This window comes from Meleagris gallopavo, chromosome 2 (genome assembly GCF_905368555.1).
Source record: "Meleagris gallopavo chromosome 2, MGAL_WU_HG_1.1, whole genome shotgun sequence".
Lineage (NCBI taxonomy): Eukaryota > Metazoa > Chordata > Aves > Galliformes > Phasianidae > Meleagris > Meleagris gallopavo.
Window position 1 is genome coordinate 38,206,636 of NC_139405.1, and position 20,560 is coordinate 38,227,195.

At 37.0% G+C, this 20,560-nt stretch overlaps 1 protein-coding gene across 7 annotated transcripts in view; it reads left to right on the forward strand.

Moving 5' to 3' along the window:
* PCNX2 (pecanex 2) overlaps positions 1 to 20,560 on the forward strand; it is a 153,158-nt gene that overhangs the window by 86,111 nt on the left and 46,487 nt on the right. For all 7 annotated transcript variants that reach the window (XM_085219727.1, XM_085219725.1, XM_085219723.1 and 4 more), the window contains 2 exons: positions 11,349 to 11,457; positions 16,034 to 16,163. In XM_085219727.1, the coding sequence (XP_085075853.1) occupies positions 11,349 to 11,457; positions 16,034 to 16,163 (239 nt within the window). The remainder of the gene's footprint in view (positions 1 to 11,348; positions 11,458 to 16,033; positions 16,164 to 20,560) is intronic.

Consider the following 20,560-nt stretch of genomic DNA (forward strand, 5'->3'; position numbering starts at 1 on the left):
GTCCTGTTCTGCTAGGGTGGAAAGGCAGGTGCTAGGTGTGAAGGAAAGAAGAAAAAGAGCAAGAGGAGATGATTTAAAAGCATTTTTTAAGAAGTCCTGCTTTAAAGAGGTCCCCTCCCATCCTCCCCCCCAGTCCCTATGCACACACACCTCTCATGCACCATGATCCTAAAATAGGGTCAGATTAACTTTTAAGCTTCTTACCTCTGGGGAAAGGTGAACAGTGAAAGAGATGCAGAGGTAGATTGTATTGCGGCAGTTTAAGTGCTTGTTGCCGTATTCCAGTTGGATAAGGGGTGCGTTTTTGTCTCCAGAGATGAATGGTGATGTACATCAGTGGACAGTCCTTGTCCAGATAGCAGCTTATTTAGTTCTAAAACTAATTATTTGAAAAGCTCTTTAAAAGTTCAGAACATCAGCATCAGAATTGGACATTCTAGGACTCATCACTTCTTTTGAACAAGTTGACCTTGTAAGTATGTCACAAAATACTGATGTAGACTATTACATGTTTTTAGGAGAGAAAGAAGTAAAGGATTTTCAGTGTTTTTGGAGTTGCCTGGACAGTTTGAATCTACTGTTCACTGTACAAAGATTAGTAATAGCAGTAAGCATGACATAATGAAAGATGCATACCAAATTAAGTCAATCTGTGCTAGAATAACTATTGCCCTTTACTAGGTTGAAAGCTTCTACTATGGATGTGTTTTGAAAATGTACATTTAGCATTGATCTGTCATCTTTTCCATATCTCATTAAATCAAATTTTGCACATTATTAATTCATTAAATGGACTTGTCTTTGTTCCATTTGAAAAATTGAAATTAAATGGTTGAATTACTTACGTTACCAAAGTACATGCACAGTTACACAGTGATCATTAAAGCCAATCTAAAAAATAGCATAGCTGATAATAGGAATTAAAATCCTATTAATTAGAATCACAAAGAACATAAATTTTCTTTACTGTAATTAAGGTCTGAGTTTTTATTAACTCAGTATTGTGAAACTTTTTAGAAGGATGTACTCACTTGAAGATAAAGATGTATGTATTCCATACTATTGGCACTAAGCAAGTTGTGTTCACCGCTATTTCTAAAACTTACAGGTCTTCACAAATTCTGTCCAACTGTAGTTGAGTCCTTTTTATGTTTGCAAATATTTTTAAAAAAACAAAAAGACAAGAATCAGAATAATTTGTTATCACCTTTGACTACAACCATGCAGAAATCACACACAATAGTGATGGGTATCTGCTTGCTCATTTATACTGTCAACTGTGTGCCTTCTGAATTATGGAACATTACAAGTGCTCTGCTTTAGTCATAGTAACTTTTAAACATGGCTACACCACTAATAATTACTTGCATACTGTCAGAGCAGTGCAGCAGTAAGCATTCATTTTCTTTTGTCAGTCAATGGGGAAGAAGGTGTCTAAATTCAATACGAGTGTGCTAGTAAATTTTGAAGCAGACTATCTTGAATAAAATAGTAATGCTCTGCTAATGATTTTGGGCAGAATATTTCTGAATATCTTACCGTGTGCTTCTCTCATTGTACTGTTGATTTAGTGTACCTTAGTCAAATCAGAAGCTCCAAATGAATGTGTTGCTCTCTGAACAAGTTGAGGCATGGAAGTTAGAATCAGTGCTCAAAGATTATCTTTTTTTCCACACACAACCAAGCCACCCATTCTAGAGTGACACAGAACAGGAGAGTATATTCACTTCTATTCCCAAGGCTTTTTTTTTTCTTTTTTGGTCTGTTTTAACATACAATTATTAATGCCACCCAATTAATAACACTTATTTTTGTAATAGCTGCTTACAATTTGAACTATTGCAGAATATGAAATCTTTATGCTAAAGGCTTATTAAACGTATGTAAAGTATGCTATTTTTTCTTTCAAATTGCCATAGGAAGGGAGCAAGATAAATATTTAGAAAAGACTTCTGTACTTATTTTTTAAGAATGTTTATAGCTTTCAATTCAAGTAAAACAGGACTTCTTAATCTTTCTTATTTCAAGACTTTCCATTTAGCCACTTCCAGGTTTGTCTTGTCAGCTACAGCCTAGGATTTTTCTTTGGGAGACTCCCATTGTCTATATTCTTTAAATCAGAACAGAATGCTCTTTTGAAAACACAATTACTCATTCAAAATCTCTGGGTATAATGCTCTTATATATACTATGCAGGAAGTTAAACTGGATAGTCAAGGCAGTCGTCTTTGTTTACACAACTTCCTGTAAACTTTTGTTGTAAGCCAGTTGTTCTCTCTGGGCTTTTTAGGAGATGCAGTAGTGAATTCAACTTATACTGATAGGGTTTTATATTTGTTTGTTACCTGTTTGCTCACAACTGGGTGCAAAAAGCAGTATGTTGGAGATTTCTGTATGTCAAACTGTAGTGAATTGCTTCTTTTGCCAGCAGCTTCCATCTGTAGAGCACAACTGAGAAGACATACCTGCTGAATTCTGCACTTTAGAATATCTGTCTTTGACAAATTTGTTTAGTTCCCTTTTAGCTTTACAGAAAGCACTCCTACCTTGGAGCGTCACTAACTCTGTGATGTGTAGGAAAGCACCTTCATATCTCTTTCAGTGTCATGTATGTTACTGGCAGGCAGAGTAATGGTCTCTTAATTTGTGTGTGTGGATGAACTAATTAGCAATACTAAAATATGAAATCACCTCATGTTTTCTGATGATCCTATCCTCTGAGGGTTCTGAATTTGTCTTCATGCATAAGGCAAAATAATCAAAGAAGCAGAGCTTGTTAAGTTTGCCTTCATTAACGCTGAATTCATTTGCTTAAGTACACTTAACCCCCGCTGAGCTTGCTTAAGAATACAATTTCCCTGTCTAATATTTCTACTTCTTTCCCAGAATACATTTTCCAGTTAATAAGTAATCTATTTTTTTTTTCTTTATAAGAACTTTTTTTCTGTATGCTTATTTGTGCCATAGTATCTGATGTTACAAATTTTTGACTGATGAATTTAATAACAAAGTAAGACCAACTAGGACAGCCAGCTTGTAGCAACCTGCCAGGCACATGCTGGTCGGGCTTAACTTTGTATGAGTTTAGTGTCTACAGCACAATCCTTTGGACAAGGAAGAAATTCTGCATGTCACCTTACTTTCATTTTATGAGAAAATGCTACCAAATGTGTTGACCTTCTTGGTGCTTTATTGAAGTAATTAACCTATTGGATCTTCTATTGCCTTTGTGGCAGTGAACTCTTGGTTACTCTGCATGTTCCAGTGGATTTACGTGGGTGCTACATCAAGTCAAAAGCCTCACTCTTTTTCTGTCCCCTTCTGATTTTCCATCCTACCCTGTATTTGATGCTTCACTTCAAAGCTTCTGACATTAAGTCATTATTTTATCTTTTAATCCATTTCTTGCCATTTATGCATATTGAAATCCAGTGTCTTAATCAGCTGTACCTTCTTAGCTCACAGCTGTTTCTTCAGCTTTTGATATCTGGTGTATAAACCCTGTTAAGGCAGTTTCTGCTGAGTAAAGTACCCAAGGCTACACCTGATATTTGACAGGATAATCCCAGCTGTGTTTTCTCTAGAATCCTTAAATCTCTTGAGCACTGTACAGTTTGTGTTTCATTCTAATATTGGTGAAATGGTATAATTGATTTTTCATTCAGCCTTCTGTCACTGACTTCTTTGTCGGCCTTCACTCTTGATGCTATTCCTAAATGTCATTTTTTTCTCTTTTTTTAATGTGTGTTTTTCCTTTAGATTAGGACAAACGTACTCAGCTGCAGGAAGATGTTGCCTGCTCCCTGGATCATTCTGTCTCACTGTCTGATGAGGGCAATGCTCATGTGCATATGTGCTGTTAGAGCTATGTGCTGTGTCTGTTGGCATAGGCATTGAAAGAGAAATCTTGACTATGACACAACTTTGTGCATTTTTTTTGCCTGCTTTTAGTAAAGGAGATTTCTGGGAAGGTGCGGTCTTGGCCTCTGAAGGGGTAGACTTCACTGACAAGGCTGAATCTGGGCATTTCCCAGCTGATTTATTTCATGTGTCTAGTTCTCTGCAAATTAAGCTGATTAGTTCTGATCTTCTCAGTTTTGCTCATCTCAGGAAAACATGGGAGCTAATTTCTTATAGTACCAGAGTCTTCCTTCCTGAGCTCCTTCTGTCAGTTGACAACGTTGGAAGAAGCTGCCTCTGCTATAAGCATATTCAGAACTGCTATGTTTTATCATCGTGTTGTCATAATCCTCATCACCCTTATGTGTGGTGGTTAACATTTAACTTAAAATGTAAGGTTTCAGAGGTTTGTTCCATTAGTTGTTTAAAACATGCTGGTTTCGTACACTACCTATGTGGTGAATGCTATGTTTCATAAATATATTCCTAAAGATTTGGATTGATTATATTTTGATCTTCCTATATATATTGCTTTACACGATGATCTTGAAATTTCACAGTATCAAGGCTTCAAATATCAGTAAGCAGAAGTGAATAAACGCAGCATGGAAAGTGTTGTGCTTTCACAGTACTGTTCAAATACACCATAAGAATGTTATGAGTTATGATGCAAGCATTAAAAAGCTTTAATATTTCTAGTGAATCTTATTTTATAGGATTTAATAGGTAAAAAGAGTTTCAAATGGCATTAAATAAAACTAGAAAGTCAGTGATTTGCAAAGCAAAGCCACAAAGTACAATAAAACTATTTCACCCAAGCTGGATTTCATATCCAAAAACACGCACATATTTAAACATTTCACTCTTAATATTATTAACTTTTATATGCATAAATACAAATCGAGAAAAATAAATAAAAGTATTAGTAGGTACTAGAATTTACTCCCAAGATTGAGAACTAACTATTAACTGGAATTAGACTAACGTGAAAAAGTAAATATATCCCTTACTACCTGAAGAGCAGAATTCAAGGTTTAAATTGTCAGGAATCTAAATAGGAATATAAAAATTGATTTTTCAAAGTGGAGGAGTATCATTGCTTTCTGCTTGTTTTAATCTATCATTTTTGTTTTGCACTTAAAGAATGTAGCTGTGTATATATGGCAGTTATTTTTGTTTAAAATGTGCACATACTTTTTTTAAGGCACAGCAGAATTCAAGAAAATTTTCATGTTTATGCATTGTTTAGTTCCAGTATTGCCAAAGAGTCTTCCCACAGAGTCCTAACAGATGCTAGACAGACAGACAGGCTGCCAGAAGCTGAAAGCATTTCATAGTCTCCCTCTCACCTTCAGTATCTTCTGAATTCAGTTGTTAATCTCTATACATTATTGAGACATAATAGATTAGGGAAAAGATCACATTTTAGAGGTGTTTCAGACTCCCCAAGTCTTTTTTTCATATTAATTTCAGGTCATTCTCCATTTGTATATTACTTTATTTTGTTAAGTAAGAATAACCAGATTTGAACAATATATCCTGCTTATGTTTTGCTGTAGATACATAGAATACTAATATATGTACAAGCATTCTCTAGAGACATCAGAACATGCTGATGTTAAAACGGTGGTTAAGATGATAAAATGTGTGTCCACGTAAAACAAATATGAAGGAAAGATGTGCATGTTCTGCATTTTACTTGACAGCAATGGGAAAGTAGTAGTTTTAAATTCACTGAGTATACTAATAATTTAAACTGATTATCAAAGACTTAAAACTGTTTACTGCACAAAATTGTCACGTGAGTAAAGGTATCTAGGAACATGAGAACATTGTACCCTCGTGTATAATTTTCCTGCTTTGTCAACTGTAGAAAACACTGAAGATCTAAGAAACTACTAAAAATTTTTGTTGATAAGTCATTCTAAACTAGGATATAAAAGTTTCAAGAAAAAATTGATTTTTTATGCATATTTAAGGAAGTTGTTATGAAGACAGGAAAAACTAAGCACAAAACTAAGCCCCTTTTTTTTTAAACATTTTCACTCTGGATGGGAAAATTCCCCCGTTGTCTTTAGCACTGTTTAAAAGTAAAACTCACATCCATCAAGAGCAATTAATTATCCTTATTCATGACAGTACATTACTGAGAATAAATTTTGTGTTTCACAGCATCACAGTAGAAGGCATCTTGTGGAAGTTTGTCTTGTCCAATTCAGCTATAGTAGGTTGCTCAGAGCTGTGTCTGGATGAGTTTTGAATATCTTCAAGGATGGAGATACCATAATCTTTCTTGACAACCTTGACAACACCTCCAACATACAGCCACCTTCCCACTGGAAAGTCTTCATGTGTTCAGCCAAGTTCTTGCACCTCGATTTGTACCTGCTGCCTATTGATCCTGTCACTGTGCATCTCTGAGAACAGTCTGACTCCACTTTCTTTGTCCCCACCATCAGGCCTTTTATATACACATTGTAAAACCCTTCACAAAGATCATTATTTTCTCAAGGCTAAGCAATCCCAGGTCTCCTAGCCTGTTTTCATGTCTCTCCAATCATGATTCTCCAATCTCTTAATCATCTTCATGACTCTTTGCTGGAATCAACCCAGTAGCTCTGTGTCTGTCTGGGGAGCCCAGAATTTATCTCAGCACTCTAGTCCTGAAAAGAGGGTGAAAGGATTACCTCCCTTAACCTGCTAACAACACTCATTCCTGGGTTGTTCATATAACACTGCTCTCCAGCTGGCTGGCCTCCAGCCTTTGCTGGTCTGTGAGGTTGTTCATCCCCAGGTGCAGGATGTTGCAGTTCCTTGTTTTTGAACTTCATGAGGTTCTTGTCAGTCTGTTGATATCCTTCTGCATGGTGGGGCCACCATCTGGGTTATCAGACACTCCTAGTTTTGTATTGTAGAAGGATGGAATGGCTTAGTTTGGAGGGGACCTTAAAGATCATCTAGTCCAACCCCTTGCCATGGGCAAAGTTGCCACTCACTGGATCAGGCTGCCTAGGATCCTCTCCAACCTGGCCTTGATTGCCTTCAGAGATGGGGCATCCACAACTTCTCTGGGTAACCTGTTCTAGATCCTCACCACCCTCTGAGTAAAAAATTTCTTCCTAACGTCTAATCTAAATCTCTCCTCTTTTAATTTAAAGCCATTCCCCCTTATCCTATCACAGTCAGACTAAAAAAAATCAGTCCCCTTCCTCCTTGTAAGCTCCCTTCAACTGCTGGAAGGCTACAATGAAGTCTCCCCAGACCATCTGCAAACCTACTGCTCCATCATTTAGGTCATTAATTAAGATGTCAAGTGGTATTGACTCTGCTGTTGTCCTCTGAGATACTCAAGTACAACATGACTGGCCTCCAGCTGGACTTTGCTTCTGATCACAACAGTTTGTTTGGAAGTTTCTGAAGTTTTCAGTCCACCTCATTGTCCTTTTGTTTAGCCCCTACTTTAGGAGTTTGCCTTTGAGGTTGTTAGGGAGAACAGTGTCAAAAATTGTACTGAAGTTAGGATAGACACCATCTGTTACTTTCTGTTCATCTGCCAAGCTGGTGATTTCGTTGTAGTAGGCTATCATATTGTTTGATGATATGGTTTCCCCTTTGTAAATACATGCTGAATGCACCCGATCTTGTCCTTTGCATGTTTGGGAATGGTTTCCTGAAATATTTGCTCCATTGTGCTCCTAGGGCTCAGGCTTCCCTGCCATTCTTGAAGAAAAGAGTGGTCTTTGATTTCTTTTAGTCCTCAGAACCCCCACCCCTTAATTGCTGTAACTTTTCAAGGATACTGAAGAACTGTGGCCTCTCAGTGGCATCATCTGTTTCTCTCATTACTTGTATATGGTCCCATCAGATCCCATGGAACTGCTTTTTTCCAGTTGTTTTAAATACTTCCTAATGAATTCATCATTGCTCAGCATGTCTTCAGTTCTCCATACTTTCCCCCAGGTTTTGGAAGATAGGGTTTCCTGAAATCTACCTGGTAAAGATCAAGGGAAAGAAAGCACTGAGTAACCTGTCCTTCACTGGGTCCTCTGCTTTCTTTGCTTCTTATATACCTGTAGAAGTCCTTCCTGTTTCCCTTCTCTTTTCTTGCCAGATTCAATTCTAGATGGCTTTGGTTTTCCTAATCCTTTCTAATCCTAATTGGTTCTGACAGTTTAAATAATGTTGAATGTTTTTCTCTATACTGCTGTCTCGTGATTACTGAAGACTTAAACAGAGTTAGTTGTGTTTGAAATGAGAGAATGTCCCTCTAACGATCAACTCCCTTGTGTTTATGCAGGTGAATTTTAGCACTTCAGTTTTTGCATGAATTAGGCAATAGTATTTTACAAATCCTTGGAGTTCTTGTGTCAGATATAGAACAAAGTATATAGTAAATTGGATAAAACTGATAAGGAACAGTATTTTTGCATGTGATTCTAGAAAAAAAAAAAAAAAAAAGTAAGCAAGATCCCTTCTTAAATCTCTATGTTGGAGTTGCAAGATGAGATCACCTTAGTAAGTATATTTAGATATGTAAAACGATAATGACAAGTTTATCTTAGGCTGTTTTGTAGAACATGCCCTTGAAAAGATAATTTAAGAGTTGACAACTCTTCATGAAAACAGGAGCTTGAAAACTACACATTTCCAGATCTTTAGGTGCAGTATCACAAGGCTCTCAAAAACCAGGCGAGGTTCAGTACAGTGTTCTTACATACGTATTCTTGCAAATGAAAACAAACTCCATTGCCTGTTCTGTAGAAATGCTAGCTGAGACGTAACTGTTGAAAGAAACAGCAGCAAGTTCAGGCAGTGCTGAATGTAGAGGTAGTGGGACTTGGTATAAGCAATGGGAAACTTAGGTTCCATGGCCTATTTTGCAAGAATGTGTAAAGACTGAAGAATGATGAAAGTGATGTAATGGAAGAAAAAGCCAGAAGGGTCTCTTCCTCTATTTGATTTCCTAGCAAATGCAAAACCTGAATTTTATTTGAGGTTTGAAAACCTTCTGATGAACCCTGAGCCTTGAATGCAGCCAGGCTAATTTATGGCTTTGTGATTTCAATCTGTAGCAGGCAAAACTGTGCTGGCTGCAGTAGTTTTGAATTCTTTGAGGTTTCGATTGTGAGTCATTAGCTTTTTCAGCCCTTCTTTTAAATTTTAACAGATATAATTTTTCCCCTGGCTGTTCATTCAGATGTTTCATATGAATAAAAATTAAGTAAGATGAAGCAAGCTCCCAGCCTGTAAAGCAGGGTTCAAATAAAAGAAGTCATTTCTAATTTCAGTGCAGTTTTACTTGTCTGCTTTACTAAATGTCGTAGTTTTCAAATCGCATATAGAATTTCTGAGAAGAATAAATTTGACAAGATGTGAATTTCTCATAAACAAAGCAGAGATAACCAGGCTAAGCACTGAAGAGATCGTACACCTTTTTTTTATTAGGACTTCGCTGGTTTGAAATACTATGCCTGTGCGAAGTTAACATAAGCTGTATTTTGCGTATTGAATCTAACTTAAGTCATGCCAAAGCATAACAGAATGTATGAGTAGCACTTCTTTCATCTCAAATGGAAGGTTTATAGGTTAAATCTGAAGCATACATGACACAGCAGCTGCTTCTGTGATCGTTTGGTGGCACAAAGACGAAAACATGTTATTGTTATTAGTCATTTTGTACCACCCTCCCAATACACTTGCAGTTATTTACAAGAGAATTCATAGAGAAGCTCAATGAAACATCTTGTAAGTGCATTGCTGATGTGGATACAGGTGGTCAAGTGTTACTCTGGGGCTGGAAACTTAGAGGCAGATGAAATGAGTTAGCTGGTGAAGGTGCATTCTCTTTGGTTGTCAATGTACTAGTGAATGGAGTGTGTGTGTAGGATCGTGTTCTGCTACAGAGGCAGAAGTCATGGGGTAGCTTGTGTCCACGCTAGTCAGATCTCCCAACTAGTATGCAGATGCAAGTTTGGAGCTGCCAACTGGAACTGAATGTGGACCACAGAGGGTTTTTCTTCCAAGCAGTGCTTTGGATTTGCTTGGAAGAGTGCTAGCTGGGCCAGACCACAACCTTGCTAGGGACCTTCCATAGAATTTAAAGATGTGTCTACACAGTACCAGTGCCTGGGAGCATTGCCTGGAAGCATTTTATGTACTGGTTTTGATATATCCTCAGTGTCTTTCAGGATACTGACAATGTCTTGTTTTTCATTAACTCAGTTAATAGATATATTATAGGAAATTTAATGTATATTTTCTACATGAACATGAGATATTTCATGCGCTCCTGGTTCATTCTCAACTTGTGTGTGTGTTGAGCTCTAATCTTCCTGACAGTGTGTCAGGAACCCACAGTGCAATCTGAATCTGATGGCCCAGTGCAGACAAGACAAAAGATCTTTTCTGGCCTGATGCCAAGAGTGCTGGTATAAAAGAATAACATATTCCAGGAAATAAGTACACATCATTCTTGAATCAGAAACTGCTTGTTGCAGCACCAGGCAGATTTTACAGAAAGCAAAAACAAATTTGGTGCGTTCTCCAACTTGTTCTGTTCAACAATAAAAATTCATGCTCGTGCAACATGTTTAAGGTAGGATGATTTGATCTTGAAAATGCAACTGTAATTCATGGTTAATGCCAAGCATGTGCTCACATAGAGATGGCATTCTCCCATAGCTTCAACAAATAAAAATGTTGTGCTTGTGAGAAATATGCCTGATTTCCATGTGCAGAGCCATGTGCTATACTTTTTGCTTCTTTTTTCAATATCTATTTTATCCTGTGGTCTCTCCTCCTGTAATTCTCAAATGTCTAATTGTGTTATATGCAGCAAAAATCAGAACCTTTTTTCCTACTTGCTAATTAGAATCATCAAATTGCTTGGGTTGGAAAGAAATTTGAAGCTTATCCAGTACCAACCCCATGCTATGGGCAGGGCTGCTGCTCACCAGCTCAGGCTGCCCTATCCAACCTGGCCTTGAGCACCTCCAAGGATGGGGAATCCACAGCTTCTCTGAGCAACCTATTCCAGTGCCTCACCACCCTCTGAGTGAAAAATGTCCTCCTAAAATCTGATCTAATTATCTCCTTTTTTAGTTTAAAAGCACACCCCCTTGTTTTGTCACTATCAGACCGCGTAAAAGTCTATCCTCAATCTGTTCATAAGCTCCTCTTAAGTACCTGGATGTTTTTGCAGAAAGATAATCTGCCAGTGACCTCATTGTGGTGCTTAAGAATGTACATCACTCTATGTGAGTTTCAAAAGAAAAATATACTTTTGTCCCTTACTGAAGTTACACCTTAATGCTAATGAAAGATAACAATACAATAGGAGCTACCTCACATGCATCCCAGTAGACAGTTCTGAAAGTGACACATCTTTTAGATATTAATAATTAAAACTACCTCAGTGCCTAAAATGTGTTTGTTTGTTTGTTTTCCAGCTGTGGGACCTACTGCAAAAGTTGCAGTTCATCATGACATACATCGCTCCCTGGCAGATAGCCTGGGGGTCATCGTTCCATGTGTTTGCTCAGCTCTTTGCAATACCTCATATCCTTTATATTTTTCTTTATTCTTGAATTCCTTTTCATGTATATAATTTATTTACAGTGTTTGAACAAGGTGTGAAGTTTCCAGGTAACCTGTATTTTAAAATGTGAAAATGTTTACAGTAAATCAAGGGCTTTCTCTGTTTCTTGACTATGTAGGATCTGAAATGGGGAAACTGAATTCCAATGCAAGCTACTTTACTTATGCCTTTCCACTTCTTATCCAGTCACATATCCACAGTCCTCAGCACTGAGTTCTGATGCATTTGGAAAGAAACAGTTTGGCTGACACAGTACCTCCAGCTTTTACGTATACAGGAGCTAGTTTTGTGAAGTGCTGGGTGTACTGCTGATTGAGCTCTAAGATACTACTTACTTTCTCAGTTGCTTCTAATTACTATCTGAGATACAAATTCATGTCAGTGAGCCAGTTTCTGTTGCAACTGACATGATTTTTTTTCATGTTTCAAAAGCAACTGTCTTTTAACATTTCTAACTACGCTTTTCATTGTGGAGCTGAAAAGTATTTGTCTTTTTGACGTTTCCACTCTGTTTTATAAATATATTCATCAACGCTAAAACAGTCCTTCAGAAACTGTCTCAGTGCCCATTCCAGGGCTATGAACGTTTTTTTTTATGAATACGGAGAGTTAAAACACAGAGTTTAATGACCTCCAAATGCCTGCAGGGATTAAAAATACAGAGGGCTTTTTAAACAAAAGTGTTTTACTTTAAAGTCTAATTCGGTTAGGAACTTGATTTAATACAAGAAAAAGATAGTGAAGTAAAACACTTTAGCTTATCAAATTTAACTTTATTGGCATGCCAAGCATTTTCGGAGACTAACTTTTCATTTCTTCCTTCCTTTCCAATTGAATCTGTGAAAAAGAGTTGGGTGAAGTGTTTTTAGTTCAGATCTGCCGAAGAGTTAACTTTGTACTGTTTATTAGGTGCATATATTTAAATCTTGGACCTTTCATCCTGTAGAAAATGGTTCTTTCCCTCGAGTGATTTTTTTCCCTTCTTGAGTGGTTTTTCCTCTCCGCTATTTGCTGTGATATACTTCATCATATGCTACATTGATTAACTGTGCATGTGTTTATAGATAGGAAACATAAATGGGAGTCTTTGACAGATGGAAGTGAAGACAGAATAACTCCCAGAAGGAAAGCTTTAAATTGGCTATTTGTAAACAAAAAGCATTATTAAAAATTGTTAGTTATCAGAAAATTTTGAATGATTTGTAGCAAATTACAATGGAATTTCACAACAAAAAAGTTATTTTCATCTCTGTTATAGGTATGAATTGCAGGAAAACATATAAAGTTATTTAGCAAGGCATCTGAGTATTAAAATTATATTTCAGTGAGTTCCTCTTTGATCACATATATTTTTGCACAGTGATAACTTCAGTCTTGATAAAAAATACCGAGTAAGCTTTGCAAAATGGAAAGCAGTGAACTATCAGGATTCAGTTTATTTACACACTTATTACCAAAGTGATCTAAATTAGCTTTCTATTATTTATATTAATATGTCCTTTGTAAATGTGAATCTATCTTTCAAGATAATGTTGCAATAAAGATACTGGTTCAATGCCCAAGTTACTATTCCCACAACAGCAATTACTCTGCCTTTTTTGCACAGTATTTTAGTTGCTGTTACCATAACCCTGCAGACAGTACTAATGAATACATATTGCATGTATGGCAATAAACCTGCCCTTTCTTTGCAGAGTTAAATATTTGTGGCTCTTAATTTACCCAGATCACTTCTACAAACACCACACCAAAATTTAAATTTAAAAGCTCTTAGGTGAGTTTTTGCTGTAGAATTCAGTGACTGAGAAGTTCCATTCACTTCAGTGAATTTCATTCAGGTGTGCAGGGAACATAGGGCAACAAACCTGGAGTTTTGCCTGGAGGGCATTGTGGAGTCCCCACCATTAGAGTTCTTAGAGAATTCAGACAAACATCTGTCAAGAGACACAGAGGTTTATCTGTGGCTGCTGGATGATCTCAGCGACTCCATAAAGTTCCTCATAATTCTGCAGTTCTGAACTGAGACTTCAGAAGCAGAAATGGACTTCAGGCTGGAGGAGAGATCTGCTACTTTATTTCCCAGTGTTTAAATGGGTGAAATGACATTGCGCTTATTTCCTTTAAATTGTCAGCACATTGAGAAAGTCAGTCTAGTTTGTAGTCTAAGCAGGTTTTTACCTAAAAAATGAACAGTGAGATTTTGAAAGAAAGGATTTGTAGTTTAGATTATTCTGCTTTTAAGTGCTTCTGCCTTCAGTGTGTCAGGATTACAGCTTTAGCAGCAGAAAAGAATGCCCTTTGAAAATTGGTTCTTCCATCCTCTAAGAAGTGCTCTCATGGGCTGGAAGTGACCAAATGTCTTGGCTCGGAGTAACTGCAATTAAAAATTTGTGTTTGAGGCATGAGAGGATTTGGACTGGATTTACTACATAGTTTTGTATTGAAGGAAGGGGATGGAAGATTTTTAAAACATAAACCTTTCATTTACTTGTTTTGAAGCTGATTTGAATTCAGACAGACTTTTAAATAATATTTAATCCTCAAATACAATGTTTTATTTCACTCCTCTGAACAGTTTTTTGTTAATTCTTCTCAAAATTTGATTTTGGCCACCTTGAAAAGAAAATCCATTATTTGCAAATAAACAAATTCTGCTTCTACACTGTAAAATGTAACAAAGATGGCATACAGGCAAACTCACTTGAGATGCAGAGCAAGAATGGCTGTAGATTTTTGACATTTATATATATATATATATATATGCCAGATACATCAAATGTATATATATCTGTGTATTACTGCACACATCCGCTCTAGGTAAGTATTTCTGGTGCTGTTACTTGTTTTCATGACACGTTTACATATGTGAAACACTTTATTAAAACCACTCTTCACAAGTCAAAGGGAAAATAGCCTTTGACTTGTATGTGACAGAGCATTATGTCTTTCAGCAAAAATAAAACTACTGCTACTGCTTATGTCTTTAATGCAAATAGTTCACAGGAGAATCCTAAATGTCTTAACTTATGAAAATGGCAATTTTTAAATCAATAATGACATTAGAACTTTCTGTAGGAAACTTGATTTACTGTCCTTATCTGTTCTCCTTGCTCTTTTTTGTCTCTTCAGCTCCCATGCCTCCTTCCCTTATCTGACACTTGTAAATACTTGTTCATCTTTTACAGTCAATGCTGCTTATGACTACAGGGTAATGTGACAGTTTAACTTTTGGTGTACTTGCTTCCTGCTCTGTGCTCTCTGTCACTTTTTGAACTTTAGACTCTAAGGGCAGCTCATTTTGCAAGTTCACTAATGCATAAAGACACCATTCAGGACCACTTTCTTTTAATATGTTTGAGGGATTTGAGAGAGATCTTTTGGCAAATATTTGTTTGTAGATTTTGCAAATTGCTTTGAAAGCATGCCTGGTTAGCCTTTTAATGGAAATATTGTATTGCAAATGATGCTACATTTGTAAAGATGTTTACTGTACAGACTTAGACTGTGGAGGACACATTATTAGAACTAAAAGGCTCTGGTTATTGAGCGATTTGACTTGATTTTTAGAATGAGTTGATTGCTATATTTGATGGTTGCCCCTTTGTCTGTGGCTTCTATATTTAGTGCATTCCTTCCAATGGAAGTGTAAGGAAGGACAAGTTGTCACTTACACCAACTTGAGAACTTTTTTCCTGAGATTTCATGGTCCTGGTATAAGTTAAAAAAGAATTAATGCCTAACAGTTTGCCTGTTTTTTGTTTCATTTTTTTTGAAATCATATTTCTTTTAATACTCATCTTTTGCTGTGTCCTTATCCGTCACCTAAGTTGCTTTCCAGCAATCTAGAATAAGAATTTAAAGTAAACCATTGATTTATGCATTTATTATAGTGTTTGCATGGTATTTTCTATTCCTCTGTCCTCATCCTCTCATTTTCTACGTATTTCAAATAGCATTAAGTGCAGAACATTTTTTTAACTTTTAAATCAGCATGAAATTTTAAACTGTTTATAAAAGCTAACCTGAAAGTGTGCTTTTAAGTCAGTAAGTTGGATCGTATAGGCGTAGTTGTTTCTTCACATACTAGCTAATTTCCAAAGAAGCAGAAACTCACAAAATGAAATGTCAGCCTCTCTAGTAGGATGATTCCAATGCAGAGAACTAAGAGTTTCCATAAAAATAATTACTTTTTTAAAATCCTTTCTGTCAGACTCTCAAGAATCTTGTGTTATAGAAGATATGTTCAGTAGACAGAAAAGGCGCTGCTCTAGCTACAATCAGGATCTGTCCTTGGGCAGAGGTTAGACCAAGTTCTCTATTCAAACTTGTCACCTCCATTACAATAGTGCAACATTGAAAAGACATGGATTACATGCTGGTAATTGGCAATTTGGCACTGCCTGACTTCCTCTCTTCTCCCTCTACCTCTTTGGTAAGATAAGCAATAAAAAGGCAAACATGGTTTTAAGAATTGCCTCAAAAATGGTTTGAAAGTATGACTAAATAATTTGTGTTACCTTAACTTGCACTTTTCAGACTCCGCCATGCTTTTTTTCCAAACTCTGGCCACTTCAGTCTTTTCTACTCCACTGAGTCCATTTCTTGGTAGTGTCATCTTTATTGCATCATACGCAAGACCGATCAAGTTCTGGGAGAAAAACTACAAGTAAGACTATTCAAAAGTTATTTTTAAAGGTTTTGCTCTCATTCATTTTATTTCTGGAAGTATTTTTCTTTCCAAAGATATTCCATAAACTGTTGTAAGCCATGAGGAGTTAATCTTCTGAATCTTGATTCTGATGTTTTACTATTTCATATTCATTCCGTTGTTTCTAACAATGTATATAAACAATTATCAGTATGCTACAGATGAGCTGTCACATTGCATTTGTTTTACAGGCATACAATAACAAAGCTGTGAAAAAAAAAAACGGTAAAACTCCCAGTTGTCAGCCTTTTTTGTCTTACTAGCTAGTGTTAGCAACTAAATCTGTTAAGCCTTTGGCACTACAAGTCAGGCTGCATTAATATATTTTATACTGGCCTGATTAAATGTTACCACTGGGATGTGGCAGGTAACTCTTACAGAGAAGTGATGATGAGTGTGCATTGTAATTACTTGCTACATCTGATCTTAGAGTTTGACATAAGAATTTGTTGTCGGAATTTAGCTGTCATTCATGCAGTTTCATGAGGACATAGACTTAGAATATTGAACAGATTGAATAAAGAGCTGCTGCTCCTTTTACCCTGTTGGATTTCAGAGTGCTTGGTAATGGGGATTGAAGGGTTTCCAACAAGAGTAGCAGATAAAAGAGAACAGTCTTATTCAACTGGAAGTAGTTTTCAGAAGGAATGCCTACCAACATGTAACTGGGCTCTGAGTAAATGTGGCAGCTGCAGAACACCGATGGGAAGCACGAAGTGAAAACTGTATTGGCCAAAGTAGGATTTGGTCAGAGCAATGAGAAGTCTTGTGCATTTATCACGTATCTTGTATTCGATACCATGAGCACCTTGACAGAATTCAGAACTGGAAATGACAGTGATAGCTTCCTCCATCTTTTAGGGGAAAGGATCTGATGAGTGTCTGAAGAGTTTTATTTTTTTGTTTGAATTTGACTTGTGTTAGTAAGCAAATATCTATAAATGTATAAAGAAATTACAGAGACGAAGCCAAGTTAAATAAAGCTTCTGAGTATGATGAGATTTGTGGAAAGCTTTTGGAGCAAGCTGAGCTTTGTACGCTTAACAAAATTCTTTGTCACACATCCTTTTCTGGGTCAACAAGTTCATTTCACTGAGAGTAGTCTTGGAAAGGCAGGAAGCTACTGTTAATCCCACAGACAGCTTTACATTTTGGACAGAAATTTGAATAGTAGGAAGTGGAGAATTGAGTATTTACTGCATTTCAACCAGAGCATTTTGAAGGCACGTGGCTTCTTTTCTCTGTGAGGGTTAGAGAATTGGACTCATTAATTGTAGGCATATCACTTCCATGTATTTAGATTAGTGTGATATCTGTAGGTTAATGTAGAAGGAAATAGATAGGAACATTTTAATTTGCTTTGAGTTGGTCTAAAGCTTTTGGGACAAGATGAACGGAAGATATTCAAAGGAATTCCAGGAGATGATGGTTGATGCTTAAATTAGAGAGTCTTGTTTTCATCTGTACAGACAATCAGTGACTCCTTCCAGAGGAAGTAAAGAAGCTGATGCTAATCATTTTTGAAAATAAAACCCCATGTCAAAAAAATTTAACATTTTTAATGCTTTAAACTGCTGCTGTTTGTCTTTTCAAAATAAGCAGTAATTACAGCTTTGTCTTCAATGTGAGTGCTCAAGTTAGAGCTGTGAAAGAATTGTGCTTTGCTGTTTGTTAGAAACTGTGGTACATCTTTTGGTCTTATCACTTAAAACACAAAACTCACAACCTTTCCCTCAAAAAAACTGTTCAGAAATAGTAAGCGGCCTCAGTAGTAGTAGTAAGTAGAACACTCAGATAATCATCAAAATGAAATAAATGTTTGCCTGAACCTTATGCATTCCACAGTATGCATCTCCTAAATTGATGTTTATTTTGTCCCTAGCAGTTCTGACTCTTCTTTGCCTTGCTTGCACTTCAGTATTTCATTGCTCATGTGAAGAACTGAGCAGAGTGAGTGACAGCTGGACTGAAAAATTCCAGGGTCATTAAAGGGACACAATGATAAGATAGAAAAATTCAGGGGAAGGAAATAATATTGTACTTCAAGTAGGAAAATTTCCTACAAAATGCTTGAAATAATCGAATAAAGTGAGACTGGCGTTGTCTTACTGCCTTAAATCTTTACCCTTCAGTATCTAAAAAATCAAAAGCATGGCTTGACTACTTTTTTTCGGAGCTGTGGAGTTAAATAGGCTCAGGAACTTGAACTGGAAGGGAAGATTGTTCTGTCTCTTCCACTGACCTTTCTTTGGGCAGCAGTGTCTTAGAGAGCAGGACACACACACTGAGTTTTCATGTGCTGCAAGACCAAACACAATGCACAGAGGCAAGTTATGTCTTTTTGGAATGCACTGACAGTTACTTTTGCTAAATTTGGCTTGCAATATTCATGGACAGTTACAGGTTCAGTACAATGGAGTCTGGGATAGATGAAGCAACCTTGACTTTTTTTTTTTTTTTTTTTTTTTTTGCAATTTATACGCATTACCTTTTGACAGAGACTTCTTCTCAGGGGAAAGCTACTTCCAGTGTGCTTTATATAGCTTTTTTGTTTTGCCTATTTTGCATATTCATTTTCAAACACTTCCTTATCATGTTGATGCCTACATTAAATTATCATATTTATATTAGCTACTCAAATGCTCATTTATGTTTATATGAGATTACACAGATAGTTATTTCATGGCTATATTTTTATAGTTTAACTTGTTAACTACACTAACCAAAGACAATTTTGGCAAGCAAGCTACATGTCTTAACTTAAAATATGATGGTTTTATTTCTCTTCCAAGTAATAAGGTTGCATCTATCCTGTTTATCAGTATTTGCACACTTCTCTGCTGTCAATCAAACTACATTCTTTTGTTGTTTCACTTGAGCAAAACCTATTTTTGCACACTCCATTTTCTCTCATCTCATTTGGGCCAACAGTGTGAAATTAGCTGAGTTAAAAGCATCAGGTTCATTTTCTGTAAAGTGAATCCAGAACTGAATCTTTGGGCATTAACAAGCAGAGAGCTCCACATTATTAAAAGGGCTCTTAGGCAAGTTGCTTGGACAGGGAGCTGCTTCTCCATCTGTGTCTTAAAGCGTTCTCTTGGTTGTCACAACCTGATGTCTTAAGTCCCCAGCGTTACCTTTAGTCCCAGTTTTTTTTTTGCTGACTGCCCAGAAGTTGGGTTTCTCAGGTTTCTTACAGGACATTTGCCACTCTGGACGGTGTGATTTGGAGTTGAAAGTCTCAGGGAATGCAGATGATGGCTTGTTTGTTTTCTTGGGAGATGGGTTAAAAAAAAAAAAAATCAAAACAAAACAAAAAAGTTCCTCTTGACGGTAAGCAAACTGTGAAATTCCTAGCAAGCTCCTCAAATTCAGGAACCATGCTGTGCCTGTTTGTGCTCTGGCAGTGTGTGCACAGAGCATGGGTGTTCCTCCTTGGAGCTGACATATGCTGGTTTATAGTGTACACTTCTGGCTCACTGCAGTATGAAGCCTGGCACAGCTATGTATCACAGAGGTCAGGGATCTTTCTGGGGAGAAAGGGAAGGGTGGTTTTAAGAAGAAGAAAGAAATCAGGCAATAGGGAAGGGAGGTTGCAAAAGAATGACCTTTCATACCACCATTTTTTACAGCTTTTGCTGTTAATGTTGTTGAAAAGAGAGGGGTAGAAAGTCAAAAAGATGTCCTTCACTCAGGAGCTGGTTGTCCCATGGGAGTCCAACTCTGAGAAATTTTCTCTTTAAAAAGAGTTTGGGTTTGTCCTGCCGTCAGCCTGAGTTCTGCTACCCAGTTTGAAGAGTCCTGTTTCACTCCTTATTTTCACAGCTGTTGGAACGATTAGGCTGTAGATGTCAGAGAGAGAAAAGGAAATAGCAGTAAATCTTGTTTAATGTATAGACACTTAAAAGTGTAGCTTTGGTTGAAATGCTGTTGTTCCACTCCACTGCTTTGCTTTCTTTCTTAACTACTTTGTCTCTCTCTTCTTCCCTTCCTCTTATCTCACTTTGTATCTCAGATATGGGAACTAACAGAACAGAGCAGAAAGTATACTTTCATTCCCCAGCAGATCTAATCCCAAGATTGCTCTGAGTGCACCAGCACTCTGGGGTTTTAACTGCCTGCAAACCTCTCCCCACTCTCGTGCTCTTTCCTGCCTCTGTTCTTCCCTGGTCATCTGGTTTGGTGCCTGCTTTTGGGTAAGGGACAGCTTGCATTTGCTTTGAAAGATCCCTAGTGAATTACTGTCTGGTGTGACTAAATTAGTTAGTGTCCCAAAAGAGGCTGTGATTAAATTGCCAGTTACTTCAGAACAGTATTACCAAATGCCTCTTTCTGTTTGAGAATATGTGAGCAAG